The sequence below is a fragment of the Cyprinodon variegatus genome, unplaced genomic scaffold, assembly GCF_000732505.1.
Source record: "Cyprinodon variegatus isolate N-32 unplaced genomic scaffold, C_variegatus-1.0 Scaffold921, whole genome shotgun sequence".
In the NCBI taxonomy this organism is placed as follows: domain Eukaryota; kingdom Metazoa; phylum Chordata; class Actinopteri; order Cyprinodontiformes; family Cyprinodontidae; genus Cyprinodon; species Cyprinodon variegatus.
This window is the reverse complement of record NW_015151374.1, coordinates 222,788-239,797: the sequence shown is the minus strand read 5'-3', so window position 1 is coordinate 239,797 and position 17,010 is coordinate 222,788. Positions and strand designations below refer to the sequence as shown.

General features: G+C 37.6%; 1 protein-coding gene across 1 annotated transcript in view; it reads right to left on the bottom strand.

The window, feature by feature from the left end:
- Window positions 1–15,865, bottom strand: part of LOC107099938 (protein FAM131C-like) — a 22,296-nt gene extending 6,431 nt beyond the window's left edge. Inside the window, exons 1-3 of the mRNA XM_015398265.1 lie at window positions 15,643–15,865; window positions 14,201–14,262; window positions 9,112–9,196 (exon numbers count right to left, since the gene is read on the bottom strand). Of these exons, the coding sequence (XP_015253751.1) occupies window positions 9,112–9,196; window positions 14,201–14,262; window positions 15,643–15,673 (178 nt within the window). The 5' untranslated portion in view covers window positions 15,674–15,865. The remainder of the gene's footprint in view (window positions 1–9,111; window positions 9,197–14,200; window positions 14,263–15,642) is intronic.
- Between the last annotated feature and the right edge of the window lie 1,145 nt (window positions 15,866–17,010).

Sequence of the window (17,010 nt, the reverse complement as noted above, 5' to 3'; positions counted from 1 at the left end):
TAATAAACAAGCATACCTTTTTATTTAAGACAACGCACTACATACTATTAAGTATATAACAGAAGTATTATTATTGATTACAGGACGAAAGGTGATGGCCCAAAAAGATCCAGGATGATGCTTTAATTTATATTTGCAAACTGTAAATAGTTATATTATCCTTACTTGTTTTTTTGTGGTTTGTTACACTTTAATTTTTGCCTCTTGTTTTGATATCTGTTGAAAAACAGTCAATATGCTGTGCTGCTATAACAAGCACTTAGTAACACAGATTTCATACTATAAAAGGTATATTGCGTAAGGATTACTGCCATCTAATGGAGAAATGGGGGTATTCCCTTAAAACAAACTATACCCTAGTGCGTCAATCCCTAAAACACACAATGCGGCAACAGTAGCCACCGTCTGTCAAAAACCTAAGATGATGCAGACGTAACAATCTTATCAGAAGTGAAGCTTCTACAAGCTGGCATTTACTGTGACGAAGCAAGTTTTCACCGTGGCTTTGAAAGCTGCTAAACCTGCATAAAGCTATGATTCTGTACCAACACGGTTTGTATATCTTTGAAGGATTACTGGTATTCTTTCTGTGGCAACAAACAAAACGGCCTAATTAAACTTTTAAGTGTTGAAAAACTTAATTGGAAAGTGTTGGCTTCATGCTAATTTAAGCAGTACAGTTCACCTACTTGTTGAGGAGAAAAGTGCCTCAACATCCCTTTTATAATTTTTCTCCTTCTTTACCTCCTTCCACCTGGAGAAGCCTTGCCTATTGCTTATCCTCCATTATCTATTTTTTATCATCTCTGGTTTCATTCTCTTTTAGGCTTTCTAAGGGGATGGTGAAACCATGTTTTGTGCTGTTACTGCATATGCATGGTCCTTCATTGTGCTACAGTAGAGCAGACTCCCAGTTGCTGGGTTAGCGTGTCCAAATAATCTTCACCACGGCCTCTCAATCTCACTGAACTGCCAGCAAAGAGAAAAACTTTGCTATTCCTTGCATTGATACTATTTTATCCCTCACTGGCATCTGTACTCTCAAGATGGCTGACTGTCATGGATCTTCTCAAATGGGTGACCATCCTTATGTTTAAACCAATATAAAATCATTCACTTAAGAAAATTTACCATTTTTGGCATTTAACTAATCATATAAAGTTACTTTAGCACAATGTTTTAATGTTAGAAGGGTAGGACATAAAACAATTGCTTTAAACTAGCTACACATGAAATGGTTGCATATTTTTTTTCAGTGTATTCATAATGGTGATAATGCACCAATAAGTGCATGCAGTCATCAGGTTAAGGCAATAAAAAAGAGAAATTGTTACACAATGTCCCTTTAAGCCAATATAGCCTTGGAAGAGTTTATACTACTGCAACAAATTTACTGGACGCCATTATAAAAACATATGACCGTTGTTTGCCCTCAAACACATAATTCTCTGGTGCTGCTACTTGGAAAGATCACCAAACAACAATAAGGGAAGGGAGCATGCAGAAAAACTAAATGGTGACACATGAAGAAGTAGGATTGGACAGAGAATGAATAGAAGCTAAGAGTATTAGTGTAGAGGAGGGTGATCACTGGGGCACGGATCAGAGGAATCAGATTATACTGATCTGAAACAGCTGTAAGGAGAGCAGGAAGCTCAGGCATTGATGGATAGGAACTATAACTATACTTGAAAATTAAGTGTTTCGAATAAACAAGGGGAAACAAATTAAGCAAAATGGATGTTGAGAAGTATTTGAAATATAGAGCTTAATTCCAAAACAAAGGGATACATTATATCACAAGAAGTACAAGAACTAGATCTCAGATAAAAAACAGATTTAAAGTCCTACAGATCATGACATCCTTATTTCTTGCTTTCAGTATCTTATGCTCATATTTGACAGAGCTGTGGTACTTAAATCAGTCTAAAATCCTCCCATTCTGTGTATAAAGTACATAAGATCATTCAGATATTTCCAGGGAAGCATTGACATTCATGAGATTTCCAAATAACCTCCTCAGTTGACTTTACATCCGGGCTGCGAGTCCTATTTTTTCATGAGCTGCTGAAATGACTTGAAGTAACAAAAAAGAAGCCATCCTTTCATGTAATCATGGGAGACAAGGGTAGAAAGGTCTCAGGAAATGAAGGGCGGAAGAAAAAGAGTCAGTGTGGTCATATTTCAGAGGAGAAAATTAAACCAATATCACAGAAGAAAAAATTGAAAGGTTTAAAACCCAAAGGTCAAAGAACAACAGATGATATTAAAGAAAGAATCAATGGAGAAACAGCAGAACAATATCAGCAGTGTACCGCCAGGAAATAGACATAAAAAAAAAGGTTGCTGGTTACCACGGTGCTGAGAAGCTGAGATAAACATAGCAGACACTTTATTTTCATTTGAGCTCAATACCTGGAGATTTCACAGCACGCTTTATTGTTTGTTGTGTCACCCACAGCTGTCTCACCCTGCTTTCACGCGGCTACAGCTCTGTGAGGAGAGCTGAGAGTTAAGTCTGAGGGAGCTATCATTTGCTTGCATTGGTTTAAGCAACATAAACAGAACCAGAAGACAGAGAAACAGCTTGAAAGTAGTCTTTATCTGCCAAAAGGAGACTTAATAACATAGTGTTCATCGTGTAATTGATGCATGATTATTCCAAACACCTGATGACAACAAACATCTGATCAGGAAAGAGACCAATTAGCTCGGATGTGAAGTGCAAACAATTTTCAAAAAGCATTCACTCTATCAGGCCAAGGTATAAACAGTTTATTTATTTACATTTTCTAGTGAATATGACTTTAAATTTACAAAAAGGCTGTAGCCTATTCAAGTTATTATCTAATGACACCATTTTGCTCAAGTTTAGCTTCAAGAAAAATAATGATGTCATCCATGTTGAATAAATCTCTTAAGTAGTATCTGCAAGTTCAGTTTCAGCCATTAATTTGTAAAATATAAAAACTTATTTGATGTCCTATAAGTTGTTTTTGTACCATTTATCATTGCCGTGTTTTTATATGCAGATAATAGCATTGAAGAATGTGTTACTGTAGAAAAGAAAACTATAAAGTAAACTTTTATTGATGGCAAAAAAAATACAATTATATTCTTCAAATCAATGAAATTATGCAGACTCTGTGCACTCATCATCTCAAATACTGCAGAGAAGATATTGCTTTATTAAGCTGTGTTTTATGCAGCCTTTTTCTCTGCACATTCTGAGAAAAAAGTAAAGTGAATGTAAATAAAGCTTTTACAGTCTATCTCTGCAGCACATGGTGGGGGTATGCCAACTCTGTATAAGGGAGTTCTTCAACGTTTTCCAGGCCAAGGATCCCCAAACTAATGGTGAGATGGAGCGGGGACCCCCTAATTATATACATTGTATGAAATTGTGTTATATCAAACTGGTCTATTACTTATGGAGTAATGTAACAAAAGTAATTTTGCCCTGGGATTATTAAAGTATTTCTGATTCTGATTCCTGGTTGATGGGACAGGTGTTGTGAATGAAACGGTGCCCAGCTTGAACGAGCTCCTGTGTGTCACTGAATGTGTGCATTGATGACTGAAAGACATCTTTTGCTTCCATTTATCTGTTTACTTCAGTGTGTTGAATTCATGTTAATGTTTATTTAAGGAAATTTCAATTAGTGGAAAATTTTGCAGGAGGGAAATATAAAAAAAAGGTCTAACCAACAAAAACTTTTGTGACCCCCATGCAGTACCTCAGTGGACCCCTAGGGGTCGCGGACCCCCTGTTGAAGACCTCTGCTGTATAACATATAAATGAAAACAAAATACTTTGACAATTTTTTACTTCCTATTTGTTTTTTGCTGATTTAGAGAATTTATGTGTTTATATTTTATTTTCATCTGAATAAAGTGACTCAACAAATTATTTTAAAATGTTTCAGTTCACTGATGCAGAATCACAATTTCAGACAAAGGTACCCAGAACATGCTAGAAGCAGCATTCAAATAAAACCTTTATCTATCAAAGGGGACCTATGATGTCATTTTAAGCAAAAATGATATGTCTACATCAGGATTCAGACATCAACAAAGCATTTAGCTATAGCTAAAAAATAGCTGGATGGTTTATTGTAGTACTTAGACTTTTTCAAGAAGGACTAAAGACTCAAATGGAAACACAAAAATGTGCAAATATTTAGAGAAAAAAAAAGGCTTATATAGAAGACAATCCAAAAACCCCAAAAAACTGGATGGATGTCAAAACTGTTTAAGGAAAAAAATGAGTGACAGTCCAGCTTCCTCAGATTTAAGTTTGTTTTATTGATCTGGATGACAGAATTTGCACAGTAGTGCAAAAATGTTTTGTATGATAGGTCCCCTCAAAGAAAAAACAAAACAGAGTAGAGAGTAAAACAGATTCTGTGTAAAAACATGAGACTTGCACGAGCACTGCACGTCTCTTTAGTATAAAGTGATTGCAGCTGTTGGAACCTGGTGAACGTCTGTATGCTTATAGTTACTGATGAGCAACACAGCATGAATTTAAACAGCTGTTTAAAATGTTTATTCTTCTGTGGTGATTAACAGACAGACTGGGATCGTCACAAAGCATGTTTAATCCCTTCGTTGAAGGGTACTGGTCTGTTAGGTTTTCAAGCTGCTGCGCTTAGACATCCTTTCTTACATTCCCCCTTTAAAATACAAAGCAGCATATACTGTAAATCTTCACATAATGAGCCCAGATTCTAGCAGCTATTCTGAAATGAAAGCCTGAGTTTGATGTTTTGCAAACAAACATAAAGACATCAACCTCCAAAATACCTTAAATGATTGCAGAGTAATATTATTTTTATTATGTACGCAATCGAAAGGGAAATATTCTAAAATTGAAAATAAATGCTGTTTAGAGATATCCCACTGATAAAACTTTAAACTGTAGAAAAAGCATATGCATTTTCTTAAGATTTTGTTTTTCTAAATCTCACATTTTTCCAATCATGCTTTACCTTCATGCATATAGGGGCAATTGAGACTAGTTAAACAAGTTGTTTGCCTCCATAATTTTAGAGAACACAGACCATAGTTGAAAAAAAAAAAAATACTTAACAGCTTTCTAGTTTTAAATAAAATACAGATATTTAGCTATAACCAAAACCCATTTTGGATCCAAACAAGGTTACAGGTCTCCTGAACATTTTCACAAAAAACAACTTGTTCGTTAATCTAGAAACCTTTGCAAAAGCGTCCTCACTTTTTACATACTGTTCTTGACTTCAGTTTAGGACAAAGGTGTGAATTGAGTGTAGTTTAGGGTTAGGTATGTGGCAGGTTTAGGGAAAATATCTGGGTTAGGCCAAAGAAATGAATGAAAAATGAATAGAAATCAATGCAAAGTCTTCATATACATAGTAAAGCATAGCAATGCAGGTGTGTGTGCGCTTTTAAATGTTATGCCCTAGTATTGCGGTCAGATGCTGCTTGTTTAATGTTTAAAGAGAATTTAATTTAATTTAACTGCCATGAGCCAAGCCCTGTGAAGGTCATGGTTTTTAATAAGCCTTGATCTAATATCAGACTTAATGTGTTTTGCAAATATTATCGCCGAGGGGAACCTGAACACCACTGACCCAAAGGCCAAGATGTAAACCAGCTCAAACACAACAACTACATCAACTGAGGCCATATCTGACATTAGTGTATTCCATTAGGAAAGCATTACAACTCCTACAGAAGATTATGCCTATTTTTTTATAGATTGGCTTTGTTTTTTCCTGGCTCTTATTATCTTTTATAATGAGCAATCTAAAAATTGGTAGTGAAAGTTTCAACCAATTATATTGGACTACAAAATATGTTGGACATAAACGGTTGTAATGATGTGAATTCACACAACACAAACTTAAAGTTTGTGAAAAAAACATAAAAAAAGCAAATATTTAAGGTCAGAATTGTCTGTCAGAATGTAAAGAAAGGTTATATGGACCTAATTTCTAAAGCTCCTGCAGTTTTTAAAGGGTAAACATTGAATAGATAAACAAAAATAGATATTACTACTGCAGTTTGTAAGGGTAGCTGAATATCACATCATTAAAGCTTCCTGCTATGATGGCAGATGAGTTAACACAGAGTCCTGAGCAAACAAGGCAGGTTATAAATGCTGGATCTGTATGCCTTGGGTATTTGTCAGTCAATGGTGCACAAGGAAAAGGGGCAGAAACTGATGAGACATTTCTTTTAATTTTAGTGTATCAAGTAAATGAGGGATAACAAAGTAAAAACAACAATAAAAAATTGGGAACCTCTGAAAAGCTTGTTTGTTTTCCTGTCATACTGGGTCAAGGAGATAATTGTTAGAACTGTCGTTGAGCTGAGTACTTCAAGTGATATAACCACATAAGGACTAAAAAAACATTTGAAACAACGGTTGCATCAGGGGAACATGATACAAGCATGATAACTCAGTGCTTTGAAGGTGGTTTGCTCTGTGAGCTGAGATATTTGATATTAAAGTGACTGTGAAAACCATGGTGGGATCAAAGAGCAGCTGATTATTTGCTAAGACATTCACCGAGGTTTCAATACAGTAAAATCACTTTTATCACCTTCCCCTGTAGGAAAATAGTTCAAGCCAGTTGAAAGCAGACCACAATATGGCAAAAGACATAAAATCATGCAGGGTTTAGACATTTCCCAGCTTCACTATGGTAGATTTTTATTGATGGCGGAAATAGTTGCTGGAAAAATAGAAAATATATTATTGTTCCCAATGGTAGATTAAATTTTGTATTTGTTTTGTTTTTTAACTTGCAGTAACTCATGGTGATTGTTTTCAGCAAGTTGTGGACAGTATTAGGCATAGAATAGAAGGATCTTCTGTACATGTAGATGTCTGTCTTGCATTGAATCTGAAAATTCAATGCAAACTAAATATAGGATGCTAAACTTTTCTCCAATATTTTCTCCATCCTCTTCTTTGTAAAATCCTCTCCTGAGATTCAAGAGAAGTTCTCAGAATAGAATCAACTTTCTTTACCATCTTGTTTATTAAATCAGTTGAGCTGATGCTGTTACAGATAATATGTAGCATCTTTCAGCAAGCACCAAAGGAGCTAAACCTCCTGTTCCTTCTCGTAGACAGCTTCATAGTTGTAATTCCTGTCGAGTTTGCTGTCCAGCTGAATACCAAGGTATTCATACTCCTCCACCACCTTCATTTCTTCCCCCGGGATAACAGGATTCAACTAAAATCTACAATCATCTCCCTTGTTTCGTTCACATTTAGAATCAGATGATTGGTTCCACACTATGCCACAAAGCAGTTCACCACTTCCTTGTTCTCAGCTTTTTGTCCATCTTTGATCTAACTAATAACTGTAGAGTCATCTGAGTGTGCTGGTGAAGATTCTCAGTCATCCAGGTGGTAGTTATTCCAAAAAAAGAAAATCCAAATCATCCCACTGTACTTTATTTCCAAGGTTGAAGACGTTTCGCTTCCCATTCAGGAAGTTTTTTCAATTCAAAACGTCAGGAATAGCACTGAGCTTGAGGTTTTGTACAGTAGCCCAACAAACCCTTTTTTTTGTTTTGAAAACGTGCAAATTGAAACAGACATTCCTGACATTTTGAATTGAAAAAGCTTCCTGGATGGGAAGCGAAACGTTCAAACATGAAAGTTCAGTGGATTGTTTTTAATTTTCTTTTTCTTTTTTTTTCTTTTTTTGGAAGTCATCTGAGCATTTCTGCAGAACTGGATGTCAAAAGTGTACAGAGTAAAAAAGAAACAGTGAGAGTACCGTCCCCTGTGGTGCTCCGGTGATGCTGACTACCAAATTAGATAGTTGACCCTTTAGTCTCAGAAACTGTGGTTTGTTAGTCAGGTAGACTTTGATCCAGGCAACCTTTGAGGCCTCCGCTTAAGTCTTCTTGAACCTCTGACAAAGATAAATCAGCCTGACTTTTGCTAAAAGCACGGGAGAATTGCCTCGTCTAAATGACAGTGGGTTGGTTGAAGCAGGTGAGTTTAAGGAGAGAAATATCTAAACCTGCAGGATACCGGCCATCGAGAACTGACTTTGGACACCCCTAATCTAAAACATTATCAACGGACCTAAAACAGACTTAGTTTTGATATGTATTCCACTAAAATGAGACAAAGCTACAGTATAAGTCAGACCAAAAAAAGAGTAAATAATAGAAGGCAAGAGGTAAATAGTAACCCTTGAGAGGCAGTAGGTAAACCAACTGATGGGAATAGTATATTTAAATATAAATGTATTTAAAAAAAATGCTCATTGCCTCTACAGTGATGAGCCCTATAGTGAAACACAGAAGTGGTAGCATTATGCTGTGTAGAGCTTTTTCTTTTATGCAAAGCATTGAATGTAAATATAGCTTACTTTTTCGGATTTTATTCATGGAAAAGATAAAAAGAAGTAAACAAGTATTTGAAATGATGTTCTACCCTTTTGGATGATGGATCAATCCAATGACACAAAATAGAACAAAAGCAGGAATATGTGTGTGAAAACATTTGGATCCCTGTTTTGTACAACAACTGTATGAACACAGCATGATGTGTTTTTATAGCAACAAAGCTGTTCGGCAGCATTCATGGTACCTCAATAGAAAGTGGGGCGCCAGTTTGTGATGAATGATTATCTCTGAGTAAAAATTAAAAAGCCTTTTAAAAACACTTATGTGACTGAATCTGCCAGCTTCACAGCCGTGTGCCCATATCTCCACGTCTAAGTTATTCATGAGGTTTTTACGCTGCTCATAATTACTCTGTCAGTCTAATAAAGGACCTTCCACTCGGAAAAGTTCATCAAGGCATAACACATTAACTAAAATGATGAGCATCCTGCAGCGGGAACGAAGCTGTAAAGACGGGGAGTGACACGAGGTGGGAAGAGGGGAATTGGGAAATAAATGCAATAACATGACTCCAGGAAGTGAGACATAAAGGTAAAAAAAGAAGATCTAATTGAAGGTGGATATGAGTGTGTGTGTTTGGGCAAGTAAGAGGAAAATTGCACTTCCAACCCCCTGTGGTCAGTGACACAGCTTTCCGGGTATTGATTTACAATGCAAAGCACAGCCTGAATCCAACATGTTTGTGTTTCTCACCTACGAGAGAGGATGTAGCCAGCTCTGCAATGTCATACCGGCTGGATTTATCCGCCACGCTGCCGTTGGAGGGATTCTGACCATCCTGCACAGCATGATGCAGGAAAGAGAAAAGGACGAAAATTATTCCTGAGTAAAAAATAGATGAATTTCACCTTCGTTTTGAATAACATTATGCTAAAATCAGTAACATGGTAATTTCCTATTTGTTACAGTGTCCTACAAAATTTTTCATGCTTTATGATGATGGAAACATAAATCTCTAAGAATTTCTGTTGGGTTTATAAAATAAATAGTTTTTCAAAAAACATACAATACAAGTGTTGTTGTCAGGTCCCACACATTGTTGTTATGATTCATTTTTTTTTTTTTTTTTGCCATTTTTCAGCTTGTTTATATTTCACCAGGTGTTTTCTACTTTATGTCTTCTATCGATTTCTTAGTGTTTTAGTTGGTTTTGTCTTTAATTTGTCTAGTAATTATTTCTGTATATTTTGATAGGTTCTCAAAGGGTTCTTTTGTATGTTTTTCTCTTTTAATCCCTACGTTTTTTTGCTCATTCAGCCCTTTCCATTTGATAATTAGTAGATTCCACACATATGTGTTTTCATATTTGCCTGTTTGCAGCTGTTTTTATCCATTACACTAATATCTCTTACTAGTATTCACCAGGTTGTCAGTTTGCTTCATGTCTCCTCACCTGTTTTCCAGATCTTTATGTTTACATTATTTCATTAAATGCTCAAAACATGCTGCTTCTGAGTGTGAATCTACTGTTGGCCCAAAACATCACATAGTGACAGTTGGATGCCACCTTTTGCTACAATTACAAGTCTTGAGGATTTTGGCCATCAGTGCTTTATTTAGTGGGAAACCTTTACCTGTTAAAATTCACATATCTTTTGGAAATGTCTAAAACTTTTGCACTATTGGATTATCGATAAAAATACCCTATGTCAAGTTTTAGTACACACAGTACAGTTGGAACCTGAACTGCTGTATTTGTATATCTTTAGTGATGACAAAATTCATAAAAATTATGCATATTTGACAAAGATAATGTTGATTGCAGCTAAAAAGTGCATCACAAGGAAATGGGGGGAGTTTGAGGGGCCAGCAAAGGACCAATAGATATCTACTGTAGAAGACATACTTTTAATGAAAAGGCTAACATGCAGACTAAGACTGCAGGAAGCACAAATGGACAAAAAAAGTGGAAATATTACTTTCTTACAAGATGGATAATTGCTGTGTCACCCAGATTGTTATTTTTTATTTTTTTGTTCCCTTTTTCATGTTATGTATATGCTTAAAAAGATCAATACGATAGTTAATCCTGATGTTATTAACAGTGCTGAAAAAAAAAACAGCATCCTCAGGCTTCAAAGGCAAAATTTGATATTTTATGCTAAATAGAGTTAATGCAGCTTTTCCTTCCAAGATTGAAGCTTGATGAGTTTGGTGCCTGTGGGTGGATGTGTGGGTTCAGCCGGTATGCACACATAAGCGGGGTTTGTAGCAGCCCGACTGATGATAATGTTTGCATTGAACCTTTAATATACTGCCTCCTTCTTCTCTTTAAACTTAATATGAACCAAAAGCAAATGCCTTAACTATTAAATCTAATAGTTTAAATTGTGTTTTTTGTACCACAACTTTATTACTCGATGGGAATTACACCAGACATGAGCAGAGGAATAAAGCTGCTACTTAATGTGTTCTGTCAGTTTGAACTTGTCGTCCAGACCACAGGAAAGTAGCCACAAAAAGGAACTCATTTTCCCTGTAATTTATGTGAGGGAAGATTGTTTCCCTTTGAACTCTTGAACAGATCCAGGATATTATTTAAGTTTTGTTAAGGAAAAAAACTTTTGCCCATGATTTGTTTATTTTGCGTGCCTGTGATGACATCAATACAGAGACTGAAAAGACTGTGTAGGTGTATGAATCTGTGGGTGAATGGATAAATTAGGATTCTGCCGAAAAACAAACTATTTGGATTAAAACAGAAGAACATTCACATCTCCCCCTTTTACAATTCAACCCACACATTTGCCACTTTATTTTCTTTCAAACAGGAGCTAATGAAGTTAACAGTCAGAAGTTCTTCAGCATTCACACTCAGTGTGAATCAGGTGCTAACAACAGAAGGCACGATCTCAACACCCAGCTAGGTGCAATAAGAGCAAGAAGCTGAGCTACTTTTCCTAAACTTTTCATTTTGATTTAGTATTCTTCAGCTGAATGCAAACACGTCTCGGTTCTTTAGAAAAGACTGCATTGCAGGTAGATTTGTTTTGCTGTTTGAGAGAACAGAATGTGGTATAATAGGCAAAATGTTCTTTTTTGCCCTTTAAAGAAGAGTTAGGTTAGTCCAATGACTACTTGGCACTCATACTCGTTTTACTAACTGGGAGGGCACACCCCTAACCCCCATTCTCACTAATCAGCTTAATAAAAGTCCCTCCTCCTCTCTTTTCTAACACATGGCCAATCACTGACAATTTTCTTTATACATTTTAATACATTTTCAGCGTTCGACCTTCAAAATGAAAATGTGTTGCCTAAAGGCTTGTATTACACAGTTTCCACCTTTGGAGCTTTTTTTAAATGTATTTATTTATTTTATATGGTTGTAACTGAGAATTAGTATTTCACTACCCAGACAAAATATTGTTGCAGACAGAGAAAAGCTACTGATTGTGCCTGTGATACTCCGCTCACATCAGAACCAGGATGTGTAAATGACATCTTTGCTAACTGTTCCACTCATTGCCAAGGTTAATACAAAGCAACAACAATGCATTTCTCTGAAACAATGCTTTTGTCTGTTCTATTGCATTGAACTAAACAGCATTATGAGGTTAACGCCAATAGAACCACAAATCAGCTGCAAATCTCTTCAGTAATCTCTACTTTTCAGGTAATGCAGCCATTTTGAATTGAAAAATTAAATTGACTCTAGGAATTTTGAAAAGGTTTATGCAAGGCTGAGCTCCAATTCAGTGGCTGCATCCTCCGAAGGCCAGATTCATCGGACTGTTATGTCATAGCGAGGCATCATGGCCTTTTCAGATTGGAAGACTCCTCGTTGTGCAGCCGACAAATACAGCCTTCTTTTTGCCCATTTGGAAGGACAGGACAGCTGTATCCTCCGTGGGCTTGGGTATACCATGATTTATTGCGAGTCTAAGCAAGCCGGCTGCTCCATGCTCAGAGGAAAAAGGGAAATAGGGACAAACAGTGATGAATGTTGTAGTAGTGATGAAGAAGTGAGAATTACTTTGACAAGGCCATTCTACAGCCTGGCATACACTGTACAATATTTCTAATCATTGCACTCAACTACAGCTCAAATTATATGACGAAACCGCAGGTTTTAAAAGTTCACAGCTCACAATGTATGTTATCACACTTTGCAGCCTGAAGCTCTGACACAATCTAACAATTCACACTGCACGTCCAAAAACGACACGTTCGGACTCAGCGCCGAGAGATGGCGCAGGTCGGACTCCTCACTCTGGAAGAAGAAGAAAAACTCCCTTTTTTGCATATGTGCAGGGCTCGAGGTTCTGGTAAATCGGCTCAAAGCTCTGCTTTCAACAGCAGGGTTTACCCACAAACACCTACAATGGCCAACTGAATTTCAAACATGTTTAATTTTCTCCCAAACTTAGGATTCCGATCAGGAGGTGCTCGCAAGAGGCTGATCGCCCCTCGTTACCCCCTTTATACTAAACGACGTAGGACACACGATGTCTGAAACTCGGCCCGATCCCAAAAATTCTTGCTCGACTGGACAATCGGCCCAAAAAGGGCACCGGAAAAAAAATCGAGCAGTGTATGCCTGTCTTTAGTCAAATATGTTGTGGGTAACATGTGGTTTATTGAGAGGTTTTATTTGTCCCTGTACAAATGGGTTTGGCTGACATTTTAGCACAGATTGCAATAACTCTGCACTGTGGGGACTATAAATCTGATATGTCTGATGACGGTTCTGATGCTGAAGCTACTCAAAAATATAATTCTATAAGCACACAGAACTGTAGTGAGGAGATCAGCATCCATTCCTAGCTTGCTTTTTGAGTCAAATATCACGGTTGCTAGTGAGGGGCAATGACAGATGGAGAAGGCTGGACCTGTTTGAATCTATAACTGAACTCTTCTGGCCTCCTTATTTTCATGGCCTTCAAAGGACCCAGTCCATGTAGCCCGGGTGGTTTGGAAGATACAACTGAAATTGAACACAGCCCGTGACTCTCAGTGCCAGAATTACCCATAATACAGCAGTGCTTTTCTGCTAACATAACAACAAGCTGTCATCTGCAATGGAGCAATTTTGCACTGAAAATTAAGAACATACTAGGGAGTACAGCTTATACCCTTTAGATATGTTTTCGCAAAACTGGCAGAAACCTTACCTTGCAAGCAAGATGAATTATAATGAGATTTGTTAATTCCCAACAATACACCTTGCTAGAGACCAACAAATGTTTTAGCCTTGATACAGAAATATTTCTGACCAATGGAATGCTAATTAAAGATGTATGACATCAAGGCATCAAGCAGAGGCTTAAAGCTCAAGATAGGAGATAGGCACCAGCACCCCTTGTGACCACACTTGGGATTAAGCGTGTTTGAAAATGGATGGATGGATGGATCTTTAAAATTTCAACAACTGGCTGCTGTAGGAGTTTCTTTTTTTAATAAAAAAAATAAATAAAATGTCAGTCCCATCCTGGTCTAAACTTTAAAATTAGGCTCCACCTGCTTCTGTTCAGACCGATACTCTGTTTATACGGCCTAAATCAGTAGGCTTAGTTCATCTTATTTAGTGTAGTAAAATAATACATAGAGTAGAAACTGGTAAATTAATTCATAAATCTTTCTTATTTTTTCTATCATCGTTTCAAAATTTTAATATTTTCGGTTTATCTATCATGATAGTAAGTTAGCTATAATGGACGGGCCTATTACAAATAAGAATTAAGAAATTAGATTTTTATAAAAAGTGACACTGTTTCATCATTATCAATTAAAACCATATAAAGTAGATGATGGCAGCTTACCAGACACAGACAAGACCTACCTTGATGGAAGCTGACTGAGTTTCCTCGGTCTGGTGAGGCAATGATGGCTGTAGGTGGAGCTCTATTGGGAATCACAAACAAATATCTGGTTAGAACCATATAGCTATGTGCAGCCAGGGGTCAAGCGAGACTCATATATAATGGATGTGATGAGAGCTTTGAATCCAGTTTAATTGACCCTCTGCATATTTAGCTTTTGCATCAGTTCACGCTCTGCCTATTTGCTTCATAATTGATGGTGATGAGGCTCATGTGAATGACAAGAGGAAATGAAGTGGCGGCCAGTTCTATGGAGAATTGACATCATTAAAAAGGGTCAGCAGGCACAGACACAAATACATGCAGGCACACACTTTCACACACAAGACTATAGACAAATGCTTGGGGTTTCCCAGGGGGGATGTCGTCAAGACAATCGTCGGTCACGGTGGAAACGGCGCAGCAACGGGAGCCAAGTGGTACCCCCAGTCACTAGTGTCACACACACAGATAGAGACACACTCTCTCCACTTGCCGAGGTCTGATCTCCAGCCTTATTCTGCCTGTCAAGAAAACTGCATCATGATTCCTTAAGCAACCCTCTGTCTCCATAGATTTAAATCCCACCTTGACTCTCTTACACGCATACAAACACACTCTGTCTACTGATGCTCTCTTATCTGTTTGTCTGCTGCCTCGCAGTTGCCTCCTCCCTCCACAGCATCAAAGCTCTGTGCTCTATACCTTCAACAGTGTTTAAAAGGGGTTATCTTAAGCAAAACCTTCATTTGCCAGCTGAAACCACAAAACAGCCAAACATTATGGCAGAAATATAATCTCCAAAGCCAAGTGAAAAAAATGTGAGATTGTAGGAAGAGGGGAGACCTTAAATCTGTACAGATTTTTAAAATATTTTAACGGCACTGTTGAATTCCTTCTATTCTTTCTGAAACACGTCAAACCATTCCAGTCAGTCATCAAACACTCAATTATTATCCCACAAGAGAAAAATTGCAACTCAAGTCACATCCTCAAGTCCTGACAAATAGATGATGACAGTCAGATGAGGCTGTCACGTTTCAAATCCACCGTTTGTCTCCCTCAATCTTCACCTCATGTCCCCAAAGTCAGCATCTGTGGATTACTTTGAGAATGGCAACAGGGAATTTGTTTTGCACTTATACAAGATAAATCTTTGCAGTTTTCCCCATGATAGAGTCAACTCTGATGCGCCAAACTTGACACTCTCCATCTCACTCATGTTTCAGTACTGCAGGGATATCCATTTGCTACGTCTGCATCAGCTGCAACACTCAGCTCACACAAACTTAATGCAAATTATTGTTAAACCCAGAAGCAGACAAGTTCAGCTACAGCTCTGATGTTTATATCCACCAACCATGCTGCAAGTTGAGACAATCCTCGCACATTCAGACGCAAACAGGTGGGCTCTGAGACTGACCTTTGTGACCTTTGCAGAGGCAGGCACCCATGGTCTAAGCGCAGCGAACCAGTTATCTGTTCACCATGGTGGAGGAGGAAGAAGAGAGGGAAAAGGAGGAGGAGAGGAAAGAGGCAGCAGAGGCAGGAGAAGTAACACTCGGCAAAAAAGCCGAGTGGGGGGGAGCGAACGCTGGATGAGCTGGAGACTGATGCACAGGCTGACTTCTCTGTATGGGAGAGGAGAGGTGAGAGAGCAACACTGACAGAGTGAGGGGAGAGGAGGAGGGGGGGCAGAGAAAGGGAGGAAATTGGGGAGAAAGCTTGACTGCCTGTTTGCTGACGAGGGTGAATCCCCTCCCCTTCTGTGTCTCCCATTCTCCTCCCACTGTATTCTCCCTCTCTCTTCTACAGTATTCATTGCAACCTCAGTGTGCACAGAGGGCATGTTCAGAGAGCTAAGGCTAATCAGAGTGGGTATCGTCTCATCAGTGGATAAAATACTAGATCATCTAAAAGTTTTTAATTTTATGTAGAATATTAAGTAGTTTTAGAACAGACAAAGTAGGTCTCAGTTTAATATCTATATATTTTTTTCATTCTTGATCTTTTCATCAGGAAGACTAAAACCTCAAGCAGACTAAGCATCTACTTATCTCTGCTAAAACTGACGGTGAAAGTTTTTTATACTTCACAAATTTCAAAGCTGCCCCCTTAACCGTAAAAAGTTAGGTGAGTGAAAACATTTTAGATTTGTGCTACAGCTTAGCTATGTTTCACCTCCACCTAAACGCTATTTTTCTGCCAATCAAAGACAAAAAAGGGTCATGCAACTGATATAAAAGTATTTATTCCTGGAGAACTGAATTTTTCTTCGTTTAAAGTGATAAACCAAAAAAAAAAAAAAAAAATATATATATATATATATATATATATATATATATATATATATGTGTGTGTGTGTGTGTTGGAGTTTGGTTGAGGTTTTCAGGAGTTATCACAGGTAACAGAAGCAGGAATCCAAAAACTGCAACATAAAAATGCAGAAAAAACCAAATCCATGGAGACATCAGGGAAAACAGGCACGAGGAGCCAGGGAAAGACGGGGAACCAGCACTGAGGAACTGTACAGAGAGAGTATTTATAGGAGACTGAACAAAGACAGGACTAATGAGCTGATTAGGAGCAGGTGGGAACAGAGGTTTCTAGAATGAGCTACAGAAACGGAGACCAACACCAGAGGGCGACAGAGGGCAAGCAAAGAAAAACCTAAGAACTCATATATAATCAGAAAACACAAAAAAAAAGCTAGAAAACAAAGAAAACATGGATCAACTTGAAACTGAAAACTCACAGAAAACTTAACATATATATGTATGTTTTATATATA